Source organism: Pelophylax lessonae (genome assembly GCF_965119305.1).
Source record: "Pelophylax lessonae genome assembly, chromosome: 3".
NCBI lineage: Eukaryota > Metazoa > Chordata > Amphibia > Anura > Ranidae > Pelophylax > Pelophylax lessonae.
The window spans coordinates 236,089,877-236,112,903 of record NC_138770.1 but is presented as its reverse complement, the minus strand read 5'-3'; the positions used below and the strand labels follow the sequence as shown (position 1 = coordinate 236,112,903).

At 39.0% G+C, this 23,027-nt stretch overlaps 2 protein-coding genes across 4 annotated transcripts in view; one reads left to right on the top strand and one right to left on the bottom strand.

Moving 5' to 3' along the window:
• The window catches only part of LOC309551077 (P2Y purinoceptor 12-like), a 90,848-nt gene extending 69,519 nt beyond the window's left edge, over positions 1 to 21,329 (top strand). The window contains exons 2-3 of the mRNA XM_082251522.1: positions 16,262 to 16,545; positions 20,281 to 21,329. Of these exons, the coding sequence (XP_082107648.1) occupies positions 16,533 to 16,545; positions 20,281 to 21,323 (1,056 nt within the window). The 5' untranslated portion in view covers positions 16,262 to 16,532 and the 3' untranslated portion in view covers positions 21,324 to 21,329. The remainder of the gene's footprint in view (positions 1 to 16,261; positions 16,546 to 20,280) is intronic.
• MED12L (mediator complex subunit 12L) overlaps positions 1 to 23,027 on the bottom strand; it is an 837,051-nt gene that overhangs the window by 277,876 nt on the left and 536,148 nt on the right. The window lies entirely within an intron of this gene.

Here is a 23,027-nt window from a genome sequence, read left to right as displayed (position 1 = left end):
TCTATCAAAAAATGACAATTTTTAAGAACTTTTTTTGTGTGATTCAGTGTCTGGGGTCTAAAAGTGTACCTGTGAAGTTTCAGCTCTGTAGCATGTCCAGAACCAGAAAAAAAATTAGAATTAGGGTTAGGGCTAGGGTTAGGGCTAGGGTTAGGGTTATTTTTAGTGCTTAGGGTTAGACGGTTAGGGTTAGAGGCGTAGGGGTAGGGTTACTAACTCTAACCCTAAGTATCTCACCGTAACCCTAACCCTAGCCCCTAACACTAAACCTAACCCTAACCCTTAAAGCCCAGTTCCTGTCTCATTTTGGTCGGTTCTGGTCTGTTTGTGGTTGTTTGCGGTGCGTTAAACGGGGAGTTTGGTCTGTCTCTGTGAAGCGGGCGTAACCCTTACACTACCTGATCGATACAACATCATACCTGATCGTATACACACACTGGATGTTTTAAAGCACGTTATTCCAAACAATTTAGGAATTTTAGGTGATTTATGCCCTTTATGGAATAAAACCCGACTTTGCGTCAACTGCGTAATTTTCCATGGGAGTTTTGCCATGGATCCCCTTCCGGCATGCCACAGTCCAGGTGTTAGTCCCCTTGAAACAACTTTTCCATCACTATTGTGGCCAGAAAGAGTCCCTGTGGGTTTTAAAATTCGCTTGCCTATTGAAGTCTATGGCGGTTCGCCCGGTTCGGCAAATGTTCGCGTTCGCCGTTCGCGAACTGCAAATTTTAGGTTTGCGACATCACTAATGATCAGCACAGGATATACCATGGAAATAGCCAATATGATGTTTATAATAAATAATTACTTCTATGATATTACACTGTATCATCACTCTCTACAATGAGTTACACTGATTTGCAATGCAATGAAATGACGTAATGAAAAAGCTTGCCAGATGGAGACAGTCATTAAGTCTTGAAATACTGGTTTAGACAATTAGCCTACTTGTGTTATTTCTTTAATATAATAACACATTAATCTATTTTGGATATTTACTCTTAGAGGATAATGTACAACAGAGTTTCACTAGTGTGTTGAGCAGTAATGTTTGTAATTCATTAGGATTTATGTATTAAAACGGTAAAAAAAAACAAAATGAACTTTATAAAGTAAATTTACATTTGGCTCAGTGAATCTGGTGAAGCTATGTTCACAATAAACACTCATTTACAATTAAAGTGAACACAGCTTGAGTGAACATGTGCTCTTCTAACTGAGAATTCTCAGAAGTAGTAACATCATTGAAATATTCTGACATGAATTAGATGAAATAGAAAATTACATTGATGGAAGTTTTATTGCTTTTGTCAAGCTGCTGTTTTTAAGTGAATGAATAGCTTACTTCCTTTAGTTCTAGCTGCCAATGATCTATATGATTGACTCGTTCATCTTTGCGTTAATGACAGCCAGCACCAATAGATTCATAATGCAATATTTATGGAAAATCAATAAAAAGATACTACTAGTCAAATGTTCCTCATGTACAAACTTATTGTAGGTGTAATCTAATGAAATCATTACAATTTCTTATAATCAAGGCTGGGGTAAATCACCACCATTAAGATTAAAAAAAAAAAAAAACATTTAAACTGCAGCGCTAATCTAAATAATAAAATTAGCCCAAAGTAATGGCAAAACAAAGTCCATATAAAATCATTCGTCTTTGGAACAGAATGTCTTCATTTCAAATTTCACATACAAAATGGCCAGGAATCCAAATAGGTACCTGTATAGCTAGATATTACTAGGTAAAACGCCTTTTGCTCTCCAATGGTGTTTTCACCCATAGGTTCACAGTAGAAAGGCAGGTTATCACATATATACTGTACATCACATCCAGAGACTAGACAAGATGAGCAATCCCATTCACAAAGCCAGGATAATTTCACACTTACTCCTCTTCAAAAGTCCACAGATCACTGAACGCGTTGGGCGGAGCTACTCAAGCAACATCACGTTGCCGCAATCGCTGCTTGTAGCGGCGTTTCAGATGTGAGTGGCTAAACTTTGTTTTACTGTTGTATATGCAATGTGACCACAATAAATGTTATTTTTTTTATCATGCACTGATCTGTGGATTCTTGGAGAGGAATAAGTGTGAAATGATCCTGGCTTTGTGAATGGGATTGCTCATCTTGTCTAGTCTGTGGATGTGATGTACAGAAGATATGTGATAACCTGCCTTTCTACTGTGAAGTGTAAACCTATGGGTGGAGACACCATTGAGGAACAATAGGCGTTTTACCTAGTAATATCTGGCTATACAGGTACCTATTTGGATTCCTGGCCATTTTTTTATGTGAAATTTGAAATGAGGACATTCTGTTCCAAAGACTAATGATTTTATATGGACTTTGTAATGCCATAACGTTGGGCTCATTTTATTATTTATTAGCGCTGCAATTTTGATGTTTATTATTTTTGTGAGTGGCATGAGTACCTTTTATTGCTAGCAGCTTATGTATTGTACTTGCGCTGATCTTTTATTGAATTAAGAAAAAAAAAAAAAAAAACGATGAAGATTGTATTTACTAAAAGAAATAAACATGGTAAATGTTTATGATTTATAGGCTTTATATCATGTCATCCAGCAGTAGTTTTAAAACTGAATGATGACACAGCACTGTGTAAACCCTACATATTGTATGTAGCTTGGCAGGAAACCAGTATAGGTCTTGAAACCAACCAAAAAAAAAATATCAACCAACCAATCTAACATTTCTTTGACCTAGATGTTCATATTTTTTTCTAGATCTTTAGAATTTAATTTAAACAGTTGCAATTTTTTTACAGTTCTAAACATCTACCCCAGCTTTCTACATTGCATACAATATGTTATGCACACAACACAGATTTTATTTCTAAACACCTTTTATATTACAATAATTCTCTTAGGTGTGTTTACTGATACAGTACATTAAAAACTGACATCTAATTTCTGAAGAGCAAACAATTAGCTAATGGACTTGCCAATAGTCGAAGACTTCCAAATGCAGAAATATTTATATAATAAATGATTATTATATAAAAGGATATTTGCTTAGATTAATTACGGTTTTAGTGTAAACATGCACAGTTTGGGTAAACATCAGCTCATAACAGATGTTATTTACTCTCCAGCAGCTCAGTACATAGTAAGACAATGTAGTCTGTAAAATAGGTGAAAATGATGTAGTAAAAACGTAGGTTAGTGTGATAGTCGTAGGTGCCGAGAGGGGGTGGCAACCAACGGTTTATCACACTGTAAGGATGGGACTTTAAAGGCTATGGAAGGGTCTGTAGTAAATTACAATTAATTCATAAAAAAATACCTTTATTGAAAAATAACAACAACAATTCAATAGATATAAAATAATAAAAACATGATTGTAAGCATGTACAGAGTGACACCAATCAGATGCGTCAAAAACAAAGTAAAGACAATATAATGTGACTTAAAAGTCCTACATGTTTCGCCGAGGCTGGAAAGCTCTCATATTGGCTTCTTCAGGGACTGTGTCCTGAAGTCACAACATTGTTTTCAGATGCATTTGGTATAGATCACAGAGCCTATCCAATCCCACATCAGAGGAAGTAGGACCGAGGGTGTAGTATCAGCATCATGGGGGCAGATAGACCAAGTATCCTCTACACCGGGGGAGTCCTGCAAGGTAAGCACTGGACCATGTGTACAGTGCGTGGAGAGTATCACCAAGAAATTGGAGCGTAGAAAGGGGGTATGATAATACCTGCCCAGTATCGGCTCCCTGAGCACGCCGGACACAGACGGCGGGCTCCCTCCAGGCACGACCAGACCCCTGAAGCTACTATACCTCACCAGTTGTAAACCGGGCAGGTATTAGTAGCTTCAGGGGTCCCTTTCAAAGCTCCAATTTCTTGGTGACACTCTCCATGCACTGTACACACGGTCCCGGGAGGGTTTAAAAAAAATCCTTTTTTTTTTTTTTTTTACACAGACTGCAATAAAAAAAAAACCTTATAGATATTATTATCCATCTCCACTCTATCCAAAACTAAAAAAAAAATGTAATTTAGTTAGACTTTGACAGTTTCAAATCATCCAGAGAAGTTAAATGGACTTTATAGGCACAAATAAGGGTGAAGTAAAAAACTTTTTTATTGATTGACATATAAAAACAAAGGGAAAGCCCCTAACAAAAGGGGAATACTTATTTATACATACACAATATACATAAAAAGCACCAAAATGTATCTAGACGATAAGACATATGTAATATCAATAATAAAATGAGTGATTACATAACACATGAGACATGGTGGTATCAGAATACTATACATTACATCCTACAAGACTCGAAGGTAGTGCCAAAAAAGTGACGCTATATAGGTCCTCGAGTGTAGTTGGTACAGCCCTGAAATGAGGGATAGTTCATGTAGCCAGATGCCCTACATGTTTCGCTTGAGGAATCAAGCTTCTTCTGGAGCTACTGGTATACAGACTCCCTGTAGAGGCGAATAGTAATTCACAATGGCCGATGTATTTGGGCACAAAGAGTATATAGATCATAGATAATAACGGGGGAGGGGGCGGCTGTGATGAGTCTGTCAGCTGGTGTCACTACGGACAAAGTAAACGAGATATGTGTCTGCTTAGGAGAGATACCGATGGTTGTGACCAATTGGAACAGCAGGCCAGAGTAGGTATGGCACAGATGTGTCCAAAAATGTGAGGAGTCCCTCAGGTAAGAGACATCGAGACATCAGACTCAGACAGACAGCGGACCGATTCCCCCGGATGGGGATAAACCACCATGGTTTATGCCCCCTTCCTCAGCAGAACACAATAGCACTACGGGAGGCATTTCCCCAACATGACTGTGTTGATGGGGAAATTGAGCAAAGAAATTTGAATCATCTATAGGCTGCTTTAGGATTAAAAAAATAGGTAATGTTTATTGAGAGAGCAGTGGAAGCAAGGCATTGGTAGAAATCAGACTCAGGTACTTTAAAGCAATCTCCAGTCTTCCACCCTCCTCCCTGAGCACACACCTATTTTAAAATTCCTAACATATAGCCTAAAGTGTGTGTATAGCCAACACTTTTTTTAGTTTTGGATTGGGAAGGGAAGGGTTAAAACTCTTGGTGGTTTTCTTTTGGTTTATCTGTTTTCTGTTGGGGAGATTTTCCTTTACCTTCTGAGCTGGAAATTTAACAGGATAATTGTTGAAAAGTTAGGGAAATCCCCACTTGGACAGCTGTCACTAGAACAAGTGTCCCTAATGAAGGATTTCCTCTTTATTTCTGTTCCGATGACAACTGTAAAATCTTGGATTTCCCATCACCTTCTGTCTCAGTGACAATAGTCACCAAGACAAATGGGGAAAATGAATCTGCCCATTGGGGACACAATCGGCAATAGAAACTAAACATAGATTCTAACTCTACCCTACCCTATAAAAAAAAAAATGTGGCTATGCCAACATTTTATTTTAGCTGTGATGGCTTAGGTGGTTCCTCACCCTGCAATGGAGGAAGAAGTGAAAAGTTCATTTTTAGGCCCCTTTCACACATGCGGACCATTCATTTCTACAGTTCAGTCTTGTCAAAATGGATGAAGTATTCATCAGATTTTCATCAGTGGTCATCAGATTTTCATCGGTGGTCATCAGATTTTCATCACCTGCTCATCAGTTTTTCATCAGTGGTCATCGGATTTTCATTGGCGGTCATCAGATTTTCATCCCCTGCTCATCAGTTTTTCATCAGTGGTCATCGGATTTTCATCGGTGGTCATCAGATTTTCATCACCTGCTCATCAGTTTTTCATCAGTGGTCATCGGATTTTCATCGGTGGTCATTCGTTTTTCATCAGTGGTCTTTGGATTTTCATCAGTTGTCATCGGATTTTCATCAGTGGTCATCGGATTTTCATTAGTGGTCATCAGATTTTCATCGGTGGTCATCAGATTGTCATCACCTGCTCATCAGTTTTTCATCAGTAGTCATCGGATTTTCATCAGTGGTCATCGGATTTTCATTGGTGGTAATCGGATTTTCATCACCTGCTCATCAGTTTTTCATCAATGGTCATCAGTTTTTCATCAGTTCTTTTTTTTACATCCATTGCTAATGCAAAAACGGATAAAAAAAACTGACCATGAATGTTTTGACTGGCTTTGTTATGCTATACCTTTTTCTACTTGGACTTGTAAAACCTAGAATTGATATCAAGCTATAATTGTAGCTGTACTTTTTCAAATAAAGCTTTTTTGGGAAAAAAAAAACTGACCATTTCTCAGTTTACATCTGTTTTTCATCTGATCTGTTTTTCATCTGATCTGTTTTTTTAACAGAAGAAAAATAGGGCTTTCATCAGTTAAAAAAAAAACGGATGATTGCAGATGTAAACTGATGTAAATGAATGATCATCCATTTACATCTGTTTTTCCATAGAGATGCATTGATATCCGTTTTTTATCCAGTAACGGACAGCATGTGTAAAAGGAGCTTAAGGCTGGATTTACACTGATGTGCGGTAGTTTGGCCGCAGCACAGGTGCAGCGTGATTTAATCTGGGTTTTAAACTTTGGTTCTAAGAATTTTATAACTGCCTCTATCCCAATTTTTTTTTTTTTTCACAAAAAGGTGCTTTATTGAGATAATAAAAATATTAACAATAGAACAAAATAAATGTCAAAGTCATTAACATAGCACAAATAGTATCACACGTTCATCGTCCGTGCCTAACTGCGGCTGAGTGATATAAGGCTCATGAAGAAGGTATAATATTTACAAAATATCAAATATTGCAACCATAACAGAGTAGAATTAAGTAAAGCAGCTAAAGGGCGTGTGTATGCGAATATTCCGCAGGAAACTGTCAATGCTTATAAAATATTAACTGTTAAGTCGGGCAGTAATCACCATGAATGAAAGAGGGGTATGGTGACAATTGAGAAAGAAGGAGAAAAGAGAAAAGTTGGAAGAAAGGAGGAAGTAGAAGAGAAGAAGGGGAGGGTGGGAGGAGAACAAGAGGGCGGGGGGAGGGAAGGCATAGGGAAAGGAGGGGTAGGTAAAGGGACTCGTTTCAGTATTATGATTCTCAAGTTCTATGAGGTACTCAAGCTCAGCAAGTGGTAGGTTGGTGACAAGGTTTAATATATGAAAGGAAGTAGTGTGGTCTTATTTTTAGTTGGGTACTTTATCCGGTGGATTTAAATTTGTCATATTCTTGAGACACAGAAAAAAGTGTCCAACTAGCCCACAATTCACGGAAGGGTTCGTGACGTTCCAGTTTTAGAGCAATAGTTTTTTCCATCTCGTAAATTTGGTCCATTCTCAAAATCCAGTCTCTGATTTGAGGGACTTCAAGTGAATTCCACTTCAATGGAATTAAACTTTTGGCCGAATTCAGGAGATGGCGAACAAGAGAGCGCTTGTAGTTTTTATAGGACATAGAGTTTATATGCAATAAGAAGGTAGGAGCATCAAATTTTAGATCTGCCCCGGTGATATGTCTGATCCAGTGGGCAACAGAGCTCCAGAACGGGACAAGTTTGGGGCAGGACCACCATATGTGTAGAAATGTACCCTGATTTCTCTCACATCTCCAGCAAGAGTCAGTGAGCTCGGGGTACCATTGTTTCAATTTAACTGGAGTCCTGTACCACTGTGTGCGGATTTTAAAGGCTGTTTCCTGCATTCTAGTACTTAGGGAACATTTATGCGAAAATATGCACAACTTCCTCCATTGAGCTTCAGAAAATTGTAAACCAAGATCCTTTTCCCAAGTCTTTTGGTATGAATCCGGTTGAATTTGGGGGTGCTTGCTTAGCCCTTTATATGCCAACGAGGTAACTCTTCTCATCGGAGTCCCCAATAAGCAGCATTTCTCAAAATCGGAAAGGTCCCTGGTGAACAGGGGTTTGTGCTTGCTATTATGAAGGAAGTCGTGCACCTGCACATAGTTCCAAAAAGTCATAGGCTGAGTGGAAGAGCATCTGTTTTTTAGTTCTGAGTAGCTAAGTAGTTTGTGGTTGTGGAAGCATTTATATGCCAGTAAGGGTCTGAATTTGTCTTTGTCTGGTACGAGGAAAGTTTTGTTGGCCACGCCAGGTGTGAAATCAGGATTGTTAAAGAGGGATGTAAGTGGACTCGGAGAGGATGAGAGATTAAATTGATCTTTAATTTTGCGGAATATTTTCAAGGTAGTACCAATCAGGGGGTGTGTTTTAATGTTCAGGGGGATCGCAGAATAATTGGACCAGGGGAGAAATCGTGTATCGTAACTGGACCAGTTTTTCTCTATATTCACCCAACTTTTAGAGTAATCATGACAGTGCCAGTCAATCATTCTTGTCAGATGCGTGGCGTAGTAATAATTAATATCATTTGGAATACCCATGCCTCCAGTATCCTTACTGCACTGAAGGTACTTGAATCTGATTCTGGGATGTTTGTCAGCCCAGATAAACATTCTTTGTAGCGAGGTGAGACGACGGAAAAACGCGTTTGGGATGTGGATTGGGAGAGCGTGGAACAAGTACAAGAGTCTTGGCAGGATCGCCATCTTCACTATAGCAGCTCTCCCGAACCACGAAAATCTATCACGATCACGAAAGATCCTTGGCCAGAGATTTCAGTAAGGGAATAAAATTTGTGTCATAAAGTGCATCAAGATTGGGTGTGAGTCTTATACCTAAATATTTTAGGGAAGAGGACTCCCATCTGTATGGGCAGTTTGCTTTCGTTAAGGCAATCATGTTAGCGGGTAATGTCAGATTTAGGGCTTCCGATTTAGAATTGTTAATTTTGAAATTGGAGAGATATTTATAATAATTAAATTGCTTATTCAAATTGGGAATTGAAATGTGGGGTTGTGCTATATAAAAAAGTAGGTCATCAGCGTAAGCTGAAATCTTGTGTTCTTTGTTATGAATATGGATACCCTGGATGGAGGATTCCAGATTAACGGACCTAATTAGGGGTTCAAGGGTTAGGATGAAAAGTAGGGGAGATAGAGGACAGCCTTGTCTCTTGCCATTGTGTAGGTTCAGTGGATCGGAGAAGACCCCATTGACCCTAACCTTAGCCTGTGTGCCCGAGTATAGAGCACGGATTCATGACATGAGGTTTAGGCCAAAGCCAATATGTTCGCAGGTGGTGAATAGAAAATCCCACGATACGCGGTCAAAGGCCTTCTCTGCATCCGTGGATAGCAGGAGGCCCTTAAAGTCAGTCGATTTGGCAGCGTGAATCAGGTTCAGAGATCTGATCACGTTATCCCTGGCTTCCCTGCCAGGCATAAACCCAACCTGATCCGGACTGATGATTCTCTCCAGGTGGGGTCTAATCCGATCCGCCAAGATCTTTGCCAGTATTTTTAAGTCAGTGTCCATAATGAAATTGGCCGATAATTTGAGCAGGCCGTCACATCTTTATCGGGTTTCGTTATTACAGCAATGTGTGCCATCAGAAACTCACTTGAGGGTTTGTGTCCATCCTTGATGACATTAAGTGCCTTAGTAAGGTGTGGGGATAGGGTGTCAATAAAAGTTTTAAAATATTGTGCAGTAAAGCCGGCCGGACCCGGACTCTTGCCCGGTTTCAGCGCTTTCACTGTTGCCTTCGACTTCCTTTTTAGTTATGTCTAGTTCTAGGGTAGCCAGACTTTCCACATCTAAGTGCAGGAGACCGCTTTGAGTCAAGTAGTCGGTTATGGACTGTTGTCTTGAAGTTGTGACATCGGGAGGGGCATTATGAGGTGGTATGTTATATAGCTTAGCGTAGAAATCTTTGAAGGTATTGGCTATACTTCTAGGATTGTGCACAAGTTGTCCGTTATGGTTTTTAATGCTGAGTATATTATTGGCGGTTTGTGCGTCTTTGAGCGCTTTCGCAAGTATTTTACTGGACTTATCGCCTTGTTCGTAATAAATGGACCTTTTAAAATATAAAATGCGTTTTGCATTTGAGTCTAGTAGGAATCTCAGTTTGTTTCTGAGTTTAAGCAGGTCGTCCTCTACTTGCTTAGCCAGTGTCAGTTTGTGTTGTAGTTCGAGATCGCTTATTTTGGAAATCAGACTATCCCTTAACTGTTCCCTCTCACGTTTCCTCTGTGCACCAGTGTGAATCAGATCTCCCCTAACCACTGTTTTATGGGCCTCCCACACCATGAGGGGAGAAATTTCAGCAGAACAATTTTCAGAGAAGTAGTCAGTCAGGGTGGATTGAATGTGATTCTGAGTCATTTGGTCGAGCAAGAGAGATGCATTAAGTCTCCAGGATCTATCGCCCTTGTGCACAGGTGAAGCCTCTAGATGAAGTGAAACCGGAGCATGGTCAGTAACAGTAATCAGACCTATCTCCGCTCCCCTAACATCTTCCAGGTCCCTTTGGGAGATAAATAGATTATCTATCCTTGCGTATCTATTATGAGGAGTAGAGTAGAAGAAGTAATCTCTAGTGGAGGGGTGTAAAGTCCTCCAGACGTCCTCTAATGTAAGCGATCTTAGAGAATGCTTAATTTTTTGAGAGCTGAGAAGGCGAGATACGATTTTCCCGAGGAGGTATCCTGAAGGGGGTTCAAAGGGATGTTGAAGCCCCCCCAAAATAATGCAACCCTTTGCGAAGCTCTTGAGCTCCGAAATCATGTGATTACAAAAGGTGACTTGTGCCTTGTTTTGAAAGTAAGTATTCGCCAGTGTGATTGTTATTTTATTTATAGTGCCTGATATGAAGAGGTATCTACCGTTGGGATCGTCCAGTTGTTTTTCGAAAACAAATGTGGTATCTTTGTGGATCAATATCGCTACGCACTTAGTCTTTGCTGAGTTATTACTAGCATAAAATGCTGTCGGGAAGAATTTACCAAATATTTATAACCAGAGCACAAGCTAGAAATTGCTAAATCTGGTTGGTAATCTAGAAAGTGAATCAGCAGCATAGTGACCAAGTGGTTAGTAATCTTGACTCTAAGTTCTTTTGTTCTTGTACATATATTCTAATCAGGTTCCATCTGTTATTTTTTGGAAAAATAAACAAGAACTGTAATTGTCATTATGGTCACATTCACCACTTTTGTGGGGAACTTTCATTTCTTTTTTTATAGCTCTACAAGTGTCTTCATATGTTTCATTTGGCTGTGTTGGTTTCCCTCAACAATCCACAAAAAGCAAAAAAAAACAAGGCAGTAAGATAAAGTATATCTAAAGCCACCATTTTTTCATAGTCTTGAAGAGAGTAAGGAATAGTTAAAACCCCTGTATATATATTTTTTTATTTTATTGTTTGTGCCCCATTACTGAGATTTTCTTCACTTCCTTTCTTGAGGCACGACAGGAAATAATCTCTCAACGTAAAATAAATATTCTCTTAGACAGTTGTCACTAGAATTCATACATAAGCACACTAGTGCCAATTTAGACAGGAGCCAATTAACTTACCAGCATGTTTTTGGATTGTGGGAGTAAACCGAAGTGCTCAGTGGAAACCCACACAGGCACAGGGAGAATATGCAAACTCCATGCAGGTTATTCCATGGTTGAGATTCAAACCAACAACCCTAGTGCTGCCAGGTAGAAGTGCTAACCACTTAGCCACTGTGCTGCCCTATGATTGACATCTTCCCCATTCTAATGTTTGGTCAAAGAGAAACTAAACCTGATAATCACTAGAGCCTAAACTGATTGTAAAGTCTTGTATTTTTTTCTTTCTATTAAAATAATGTAGCACCCTACAGGTAGGTGCTAGTTAAATGTATAGTGGGCCTTGTCTGCCTAAAAGCAGGGCCATGATTTATTTTTGGTAGGGTGTCATGGTTTCCAGGTGTGTCTGCTGAAGGGGGAGTCTCCCCACTGGCTCTGTGAGAGGCTTCTCATAGGGCAGTGGAGGAAACCCAACCAGGGATACATTCAGGCTTGTAACTACCCCACAAGGCAGATTCTGCCGCTAAGGATTCTGGGAGTAGATATAAGTCTGAGGGGAGCACATGACAGGATGTCTTTAGCGGGAAGCAGAGTCCCAGGAGGGAGAGGACGGCTGTCTCTCCTCCTGTCAGAGGAAGCGGATGTCTCGGGTGCTGCCTGAGAATCCAGAGAGTGCTGAGTTGAGCTGAGGGGGATCTGGTGTGCAGAGAACCAGCAGAGAGCAAGAGGGGTCCAGTCCCAGGAAAGCCTACACAGGTCGTGAGTACTGCGGATTGCCCTGGGGGTCTGCCTAGAGTCAGTGGGGACCACGCCAGAGAAGGTTCTGGGATCCAAGAGTCAGCTAGCTGTAAAGGGGGTACCTAGTCAGAGGACCCTGAAGTGATAGAGTGGGTACCTAGGTTGAGGACCCTGAAGTGGTAAAGGGGGCGCCTGCAGTTTGGGCCCTGAAAAGTTAATGCACTGGTGAGTGCATCAGTTGAGAGTTGCAGCCATACAGGAATACACAGCAAGCTACCTCAAGCCAGGGCAAGGCTGGAGAGAGTAGTAAGTGACTTTGCAGTGCAAGCAGTGTCAGATGTTCAATGTTCCACAGTCCTGGATCTTCTGGACTTAAGTCAGAGTTCCTGCACAGCTTTCAGAGATACAGTGTGTTCAAAGCGTCAGTAAGCATTGGCTAGCGTCGGCTGGCGTCAAGACAGTGCTAACGGGCATTTTTGTTATAAAAGTCCCAGAATTGTACATAGTCGAGCCAAAGGAGTATCCCACTCATTCCCTTCTCCCATCCCCTAAAACTACAATAAAACAATCAAACAAAGATGCCGGAGTTGTCAATGTGTCAGTTTTCACACCCAGGGCCGCAGCTCACATGGGCTGAAGAGGTAACCGGTAACAATGGCAGACCCACCTCAGGCCACAGGAAACCTTGCTACAATAACAAACATGTTATACTCACCTTCCCTGTGCAGTTGGTTTTGCACAGAGCAGCCCAGATCCTCCTCTTCGTGGGTCCCTCTTCGACTCTCCTGGCCCCTCCCTCCAGTTGAGTGCCCCCACAGCAAGCAGCTTGCTGTGGGGGCACTTGCGCCAAGCTGCAGCTCCGTGTATCCATTCAGACATGGAGCAGTCATTCGGCCCCACCCCCTGATTGGCCAACTGAGTTTAATTGACAGCAGCGGGAGCCAATGGCGCCACTGCTGTGTCTCAGCCAATAAGGAGAGAGATGGCTGAAGCACCCGTGAACATCACTGGATAGAGATGGGGCACAGGTAAGTAAAAGGGGGGGCTAAGGGGAGCTGCTGCACACAGAAGGATATTTATCTTAATGCATAGAATACATTAAGATAAAAAAAACCTTCTGACTTTACAGCCCCTTTAAAGTAGAACTATAGGCATAACTTTTTTTCATTTTGGATCGAGTAAGGGAGGGTTATAACCCCTGTCAATTTTTCTGTGTCCCAATGGGGAGATTTTTCTTCACTTCCTGTCCCATAGCCAAACAGGCAGTGAGAGGACATTAAGGGAATTCCTTGGGGCCCCCTAGGCCACCAGAACTAGTGTCTCCATTGGAAAATGTCCCCTCTATTCCTTTTCTTGGGACAACCGAAAATTTGAGGTTTTCTTTTACTTTCACTTTCAATGATAATGGTAAACAAGACACATAGAAAAGGGTGAATCTCCATAATGGGGGCAGACACTGCAATAAAAACCTAATAGGGGTTCTAACCCATCTCCCCTATATCCAAAACTAAAAAAATTAGTTTTGCCTTTAGTTATATTTTAATATATAAGGTAAAAAAAAGTCTGGCTTTTTTATACACTGTAATTGTATATGGTAGATTATATACATTAACATTGTGATGTTAGATAAATCCAGTGCTCATTAGGTTATTTATTATACCAATTAAACTATAATGTAAATATTTACAAGAAGTCACATTAAGCGCCGGTTCACACTGCAGCGACGCTACTTCGCACCGCGACCTCCGAGGTCGCGGTGCGAGCAGCGCGCCGCTACCTTGGAGCGGCCGCCACGGACTTCATAACATTGAAGTCTATGGCGGTCGCCTCCGGGTCGCCCCAAAGAAGCTCCGGACCCTTTTTCTAGGTCGGAGCGACTTGTGTCGCTCCTATTAGAACGGGTCCGCAGCTTCCCTATGGGAGGCGACCTGCGGCGACCTGTGAGGCGACCAGGTCGCCTCACAGGTCGCCCTAGTGTGAACCGGCACTAAAATTTAACTCCTGTCAATTTTTTTTTTTCATTTTTCATTACATGGTGAAGAATAACAAATGCTTGCAAAGCCGAAAAGAGCCACCAAGAGATTAGGGTCCATGCACAATAGGTGACTGAAAAAATGCCTTAACCTCTGGCAGTAAAAGCAGCAGAAAAACGCTTAGAATGGCTTTTATTGCACAAGAGTTTATGTGTGCTTATAAAATATATATATATATATATATATATATATATATATATATATATATTTATTTTTTTTTTTTTATAAGCATTTTTTTCCAGAACTCTTGGCTCATTTTTCACTATAATCAATGCACATTGGAAAATGCAGAATTCTCCTAAATGCAGTATTTAGGGGCGTTTATGTATAGGGGTGGGCCAAACACCCCCCCCTGTTCGGTTCGCACCAGAACATCTCGAACAGGGAAAAAGTTCTAACGAACATGCAAACTCTATTAAAGCCTATGGGACACAAACATGAAAAATCAGAAGTCCTCATTTTAAAGGCTTATATGCAAGTTTTATTGCCATAAAATGTGTATGGGGACCTGGGTACTGCCCTGGGGGACATGTATCAATGCAAAAAAAAACATTTTTAAAACAAATATTTTTAAATTCGCAGTGATTTTAATGATGCTTAAAGTGAAACAATAAAAAGGAAAAATTCCTTTAAATATCGTGCCTGGGGGGTCCCCTTAATGTGCCGTTAAGTGGCACATCTGAACGATGTATGGAGCCTGCTGCAACAATACTGACATTACAGGAAAAACTGTAATTTAAACTTGCTCGCGGCTGTAATGTATTGCTGGCTCCCTGCAATACAGATTAAAAAAATGAAAAAAACAGCGTGGAGTCTCTCTGCCCCCTCCCCCCACCCCAGAACACCATGTCCCCATATTGATATTGACAAGGGCTTCTTCCCGAAAACCCTGAGCTTTGGCTGTCGTGGTCTGCGGGCAGTGCGGGATGCTTTGGCCAATCATCAGTAATCAATGCACTTCAAGAGCGCACTGCATTATGGGGCGCTCAAAGGTAGGCAAACTTCCTGTTTGATTAGAACACACAGCCCATCCCTATTTATGAGCATCAAGTGGTTTTTCTGCCCAAAAGCTTCTCTTAAAGACGCACTTGTGTTGGGGGTTTTTTTCAGCCTGAAATTGCTCCTCTACAAATATGCCTGTAAAAGCCCAAATGTGCATGGACAAATCAGCTAACATAGAATTGCTTTACAGGCTGATGAATAAAATGCCAAAAGCTTGTATAAGCAGCATTGTTTTTTTTTGCCCAGTGTGCATATAGCCTTATTGTTGTTTTTGTCATAGCAAGTACATTTTTCTTCCTGCCACAAGAGACACCTGAAAAAGGTATCCGGTTGCAAGATTTTTCCTCACCTTCTGTTTCTGCGAGAACTTAATTCTTAGGTTACCCTCAAGTTCCGACCATGTGATTACCAGTATAACATTTTGACAAAACAGGAGATAAAATCTGAAAAAATTTTAAACCTTCCATAATCACTTCAGAATTTAAAATAAATAATTTTGGCTGGCATTTCAAAAGAACAATTATTAGATTAAAATGCATGGCTGCATTTGGAAATTGCATTGCTAAACTTACATAAGACTTAAAGCCTTATTTTTTTAGTATTATTGATAAAGACATATACTTTACAAAACCTCGTACACACTATAAGAATATTGAGCGAGAATTTTCGTTCTAAGAACTTTCTTACGACTTTCGTATAATGTGTACACAACTTCCTACAGCCGATTCCGACCTTCTGAACAAAAATTTCAGAAGAGGCAAGCTCTAAAAGTTCTCTTGTATGAAAACAGAACAAAATGATTTTTGCTTAATGTGTACCATTTTTGTAAGATTTTCGAACGAAAGACTGCGCGTAATCAGAAACAATAAACAACAACAAAAAAAAAGTCTTTGTCGTACGAGAAATTTTCGTACAAATTTTCTTTAATTGGTTCTGATTTGCTGTAAAACAAGGAGGAAAATCAGACGATCATTCTCCCAATTTTCTTATAGTGTGTACCCCACTTTTAACACATCCTTTTCTTGCTAATTTGACTTATACATATGTTTGTACATAGTCATAATATTAATGGAACCTGTGTTCTCTTTTTTTCAGGCTAGGAAAAAGCAGAAGTATCATTGTTCTATTAAAGAAGAGAAACTGAAAAATGCATCCGGTATAAATAGAGTTGAAATATTCTGTTATGTACAAGTAAATAGCTCCATACTTCTACTGCCTAAGCTCTGCGATGTGGATCGTTCCATGGGAAAATTAACAGAAAAAACCTTTATCTTGTTGATCTCTTAATGCCAATGCATGGGATGATGTCAGCTTTTTGACCAATATATCTGCTACTCTACAAACACGGGTGGCAAGTAACTGAATCATGGAATATTCAGGTAATATATAACTTACTTGCAAACTTTAGTTTCGGTAGCTGTTACAACAGTACTTACTGCTTGTATATTAGGTACCTATTTGTTATTACACATCATCCTTGTTTATCATGCTAACAATGTATGCTGTACTTAAAATTACTGTATTTAGTCAGTTTACGCCAAAGATCTATATTGTCTGTGTTTTTATATATATATATATATATATATATATATATATATATATATATATACACACACATATATATATATATATGTACACACACACACACACATATATATATATATATATATATATATATATATATATATATTACATAATTTTTATTATTATTATTATTATTATTTTATTTTTTATCAATAATTTGAATTGGAATTTAGTTCTGTATAGCTAAAGTTGCAGGTTTTTACAGAATGACAGTGTTTTATTGCAAAATGTATTCAAACCCATTAACAATAGTGTTACTGGTATTCAGAGTAGCATATATGAACCAAATATATGCTGCATGAATCGCATCAACAGCATTTTAGTGATTGTAAATTACAGATGAGTCTATTTAATAACCAAAAGTCCAACAATGCCAAATAAAATGTTAGAGCTAAGTGGTGAGTAATCTGTGCAAAGAAAGATAAATCCTGATTTTCTGTTGTAGGGTTTTTTTTTTACATTGCTTTTTAGTCCCCAGTTTCCAGAAAACAAAATTTAGGGCTCATACAGATAACTTATTGAACAGATTGAATTATTTAACTGGGAATTGAATATTCATATGTAGTTTTATATTACAAAAATTTGATAAATTAATAAATAGTCCAACACCACAGAAAGTAACCTACTTTTATTTTGTAATGTGAATACTTCAGTTTAAGGAGGTCTTGTTTTGTACCCAGGTGGAAGATTAGAACATTTTAAAGGCACTTTCATCCGAGTCATGAAAATGTAAAGTAGAATTGTTGAGGCAAAGAAATGGGGATTTTAATGGTACCGTCCTGAGACAGGAGAAGTAAGTAAAAAAATATAATTTTATTGATGTACAAAAATATAAAAAAGAGGGGCACACTCAAAGAGAGCAAACAATTAGCATACAGAGCATACATATATAACATATAAGAATATAGGTGAGACAATAATCTACTGGGAGTTATTCATATACAGCCATATTATTGAGGGAATGAACATGGGAACAGTATCCTCCCTCTAGGTTGAATATTATTGTCTCACCTATATTCTTATATATTATGTATGTATGCTCTGTATGCTAATTTTTTGCTCTCTTTGAGTGTGCTCCTCTTTTTTATATTTTTGTACATCAATAAAATTATATTTTTTGCTTATTTTCTATTAGATTCATTTCTCCTCTCTCAGGACGGTACCATTAAAATCCCCATTTCTTTGCCCCAACAATTCTAGCTTAAAATGCTTTAGTTTAGATGCAACAATATCACAACTCACAAATACCAATGTGTATGAGCCCAGTGCTGCTATTATATTGACAATCTGTTGAAATCATCATGGAATATGAGGGTAAATATCATGGAAATTTCTGAAAATGTCAGTTTTTTTTCTCAGAATATACAAGGCTCAGCCTGGTTACACATTGGTAAGCATTATTGTTTACTGACATTTCAACAAGCAGTGACCACAATCCCGCAAATACCTTTTTTTCTTTTCATATATACAATAAAATGAATATAACATAATATCACAAATATATATATATAGATACATATATATATATATATATATATATATATATATATATATATATTTTTTTTTTTTTTTTTCTTTATTACAAGGCTATATTTCTTCAGTGCTATTTGTTTCTCTAAAGTCACCTACAAACCTATATGATGAGGCAATGCACATTAAACAGAGTATTTTGTGTTGTGGTGTGCTCTAGTGCCATTCATTAAGAACAGCATCCCAACACACAGGTAGTGTAGGTGTCATCAGACCTGCATTGCAGCATACGTACCACAGCTGGTTGTGTGCTGCAATAAAAAAAAAGATGCAGATCTGAATTTTCCTCATTGCTTTTTCCACTGTAATTGAAGGTTTGTGGGCTTCAGCTTGTATAAGTGCAATGTGAACAGCAAGCTTTGACAGAGCATTTGCAGAGCTTTCAGCAAGAATTGTCGAAGCTTTTAAAGTACCATTCAGCTCCAGTTTGTAAATGTTGAACACAGATCCTAATGGAAGCGTTGAGTGCCACTTTAAACAAGCTGCTAGCAAGCTTCAGAACTTCTTGAAGCTTGTTAAAAGCCTGCTAGCAGCTTGCCTAAAGTGGCAATAAACACTCCCATTAGGATCTGTGTTCAACATTTGCAAATTGGAGCTGAATGATACTTTTAAAGCTTCAACAAAGCTTGTTTGAAGATCTGCAAATGCTTTGTCAAAGTCTGCTGTGCACACTGCTCTTAAACAAGCTTAAGCCTGTGTGAAACAGACTTAATTGAATAGTCTGCCTTAAAGCGTTTGTTACCCCAACATTTCATATTGTATATCCTGACATGCCTGCTGTTCCATGTACTTGTATGAGAAAGTATCCTGTTCTCTTGGTGTTGCTTCCCTTATGTGAAATTCCTGGTGTTTCTGCCAGTTCCTCTGCTTTCCTATTAAAAACTGACCACATTAAGCAGAAGAACACACTGTGGTCAGTTCCCCAGCTGTGCTGGGAGCTCAGCCTGCTCTCCTCCAATGATCAGACTTGTCCTGACAGCCCCCCCTCCCTACAGCCTGTCACTGGGAAGACCAGTGCATTGCTGCCTCTCCTCCCCCCAGCTCTTATGCAGATGAGAACAGAGGGAATGTGATCACTTAGAAAAAAGAGATAAAAAGGTATTTATAATTATTTTTTTTTTCATATCTATACAAAAATGTTTTGCATTTAATTTCTATTTTAAACTGAATGGGTTGTTTTACAAGGTTGATTGTTTACAATCACTTTAATACAATGCACATTAACTTACAAAATACTGTATGTTAACATGCATGTGAGCCACAGTCCACTGCATGCACTAAGGCCAGAAGAGACACTGGCAATAGATAATTTCCATGTCTTTACCATGGCACATGTTTTTAAATGCCCTGCCATTATTTTTAATGGCCGGTATCTATCCTCTGTTCAATGGTTTCATGATGGTGCAGAACCATTATCTACATTCTGCAAAATCTACATACTGTATGTGTTAACCTTGTATTTCGATTTTAATGAAAGTCACTGGCAACTGAACTGCACATCGATATTTATTGGCCTACATGACAAGCAGTGCTGGGACAAGGTCATCCAGCACCCAGGGCAAGGATGCCAAATTGCACCATTCCATTAGGGTTAGGGTCAAGGCACCCCCCCATCCCTGCAATAAACCATTGCCCCCAGGGCAACCTCCCCTCCTGCCCACCCCTTGCCCTGGCCTTGATGACAAGTATGTATGCCACACCCTAACCAAGGCTTTGAAGACTGGTCCATGGTAATGCCAAAATGTTCCAATACTGGCAACCTTTGCCATAAAGTTCTTCTTTTACTGCAAATTCTGTCAAATTCTCTAATTTCTGACAAACATTTTACAAATCTCAATTATAACATAAAAAATAAAACATAAAAAGCTAATTTAGAAATCTAGTATTCATTCTATAATAAGGAATAGTATTGTGCTCCAACAGGACTGCATATTGTGGGCTTACACTATGTTGTCATGTATGGGCTGTTTACCTAAACAACTGTTTTCTTTCTATTGTAGGATTCGGAGAACTCATAATAGACTTTAAACTACACAACGTTACAAATTTAGCTAGAAATTTGAATTGTTCTAGAGACAACCGTATCAACCAAGTTCTTTTTCCTGTTCTTTATTCGTTTCTCTTCGTTGCTGGGACAATAATGAATGGTTTGGCAATTGTTGTGTTTTTTCAGTTACCAAGTAAATCAAACTTCATTATTTTTCTAAAGAACTCTGTGATTTCTGACTCTCTGATGATTATGACATTCCCATTCAAGATTCTTAGTGATGCTGGACTTGGGCTCTGGCCTTTAAAGGGGTTTGCTTGTCGCTACACCTCAGTGGTGTTCTACTTTACGATGTACATCAGCATCATCTTCCTTGGTCTAATAACTATAGATCGATATAAAAAAACGGCAAGACCATTCGGTAACTCCTGTACAACAAACCCGCGTTCTGCCAAGATCTTGTCGGCTGCAATATGGATAATAATGTTTACCCTCTCATTACCGAATATGATTTTAACCAACAAGACAATGACACAAAAAAATGTGAGGAACTGTATAAACCTCAAGTCTGATTTTGGCCGGATTTGGCATGAAATTGTGAGCTTCATATGTCAGATTATTTTCTGGGTTACTTTTGTTGTCATAATGGTGTGTTACCTTCTTATAACCAGAAAGCTTTTCCAGTCCTTTAAAAGAACACGAAGGGAACCACGGAAATCCAAAAAAAAAGTCAATGTAAAAGTTTTTATTATTATTGGAATATTCTTCATATGTTTTGTCCCATACCACTTTGCTCGGATCCCATACACAATAAGTCAGACACGGGATGTGTTCATGTGTTCAGCACAGAATACTCTCTTCTACGTTAAAGAGAGCACATTATTCTTTTCATCTCTAAATGCATGTCTGGACCCTTTCATCTACTTCTTTCTCTGCAGGTCATTCCGAAATTCACTTAATACTATTTTAAAGAAAAGGAAGGCCTGTATCTCTTTATCTACAAGGGTTAAAGCACCAAAGCAATATGATATAAACAAAGCAGAAACTAAACTTTAGAAGAATCTAAAGTTTGCTGCTGAATATAGGACCTATTTTGATTCAATTTGTTAGACAGATATATTTGCTTTTGCCTCACGTGGTTTGCGTTAAAGTGAGCCTATCAATGAGAAAAGTCACTACACCGACATAACCCAGTAAAAGCTCCACTCTTGAAATAGTTTCATGCAAACTCTGAGAACCCCTTAACAACAAAATGTCCTGCTTGTAAATATTAATCTTGAGACCATGTCGAGCTTCAACAAGTTGCTACATGCTTTGCAACTGCTTTGGAAATATATGCCTACGCTTTTGTGATATTTGTACATATTGGAAACTGACTACATGGAATATTAGCAATATATTAGCAATATAAAATTTCCAAATTGTTTTGGTAATCTAAATTTCAGTAGTATTAAGCCCAAAAGTAAACATTTATTACATTTCAACTTACCAATTCTTAGATATGATGGGTGCATTTGTTTTCTTTTTTAGCTGTTTCTTTCTTCTTTTTCACCTATTTATGCAGCCGGCAAGTCTGTTGTTTTTCACAGCATACGCTCTCCAGCAGAATGTATCAGTTTGCATGGATGAGACAAACAATTTAACACCATCATGGGTGATTGTAATGACCAGCTTTTTTTTATTCATGTAAAACCCTTATCCCACAAGGAAAAAAAAAACACTGTTTGCTGTAACTGCCTATAAAACGTGAGCTGGAATTTGGCTTCAATTTGTTCAAGTGGTTCTAAGTATGCTAATACTTTTAACACTCCCCTCCCCCAAGACTGCTGTCTGCTGTGCCTCCTCTTCTCATTCTTCCAGAGTTGTGTCTCAAACATACAGTAGGGGTATTACTGGTCAGACCACCAGGTGAAAACAGAGGGGAGAAAATGCAAATAAAAGAAAACGCATGCAGCCACCGCATTTAAAGATTAGTAAGCTGCAATATATTAAATTTTGGTTTTGGGTTTAATACTGCTTTAAAGGAATTACATATAGTTACATAGTTATGAAGTTGGTAAGGTTAATAAAGGCAGAGGTCCATCCAGCTTAAACTACGTGTGTGTGTGTGTGTGTGTGTGTGCATGTCACTACAGATTCCATTACCCCTGTATATTGTGATAGCTGAGAAATTAATCTACAAGTTTTTTTAAGGTTGACTATGCTCTCTGCTGATACCCCTAACTGTGGAAGGGAGTTCCAGATTTGTATTGCTCTGACAGTGAAGAATAACTTGTGCAGTTTACGATTAAACCACTTACAAACAAAATGGCCCCTGCCCCCATCTATAACTGGACTTTACAGCAAGGAGCGCATGGAAGGGCAACGCATGCAACACAAAACCAGAGAAATTCCCAGCTCAACTCACTAACCAAATTAACCTGTCTAACAGTATGCTGTAAAAACAGGAGTTTAGTTAGCACACATTTGCATACACATGCGTAAGTTGCATGGCCACTTCACGTCACCGTGTATTACCTGCAGTCCTAACTCCTGTAAATTTATGAGAGTCTCCACAGTTTTAACACATGCGTTCTAGTGGATAGATAGGGGGCAGGTGGGCCTGGAGGTAGCCCAATCATCCTCCATAAAGATACTGTGGAGACTGTTATAAATTTAAAGGAGTTAGGACTGCAGGTAATACAGGGTACCATGAACTGGCCTTGCAGCTTACGCATGCGTTTGCAAATGTGTGCTAACTAAACTCTTGTTTTTAACGCA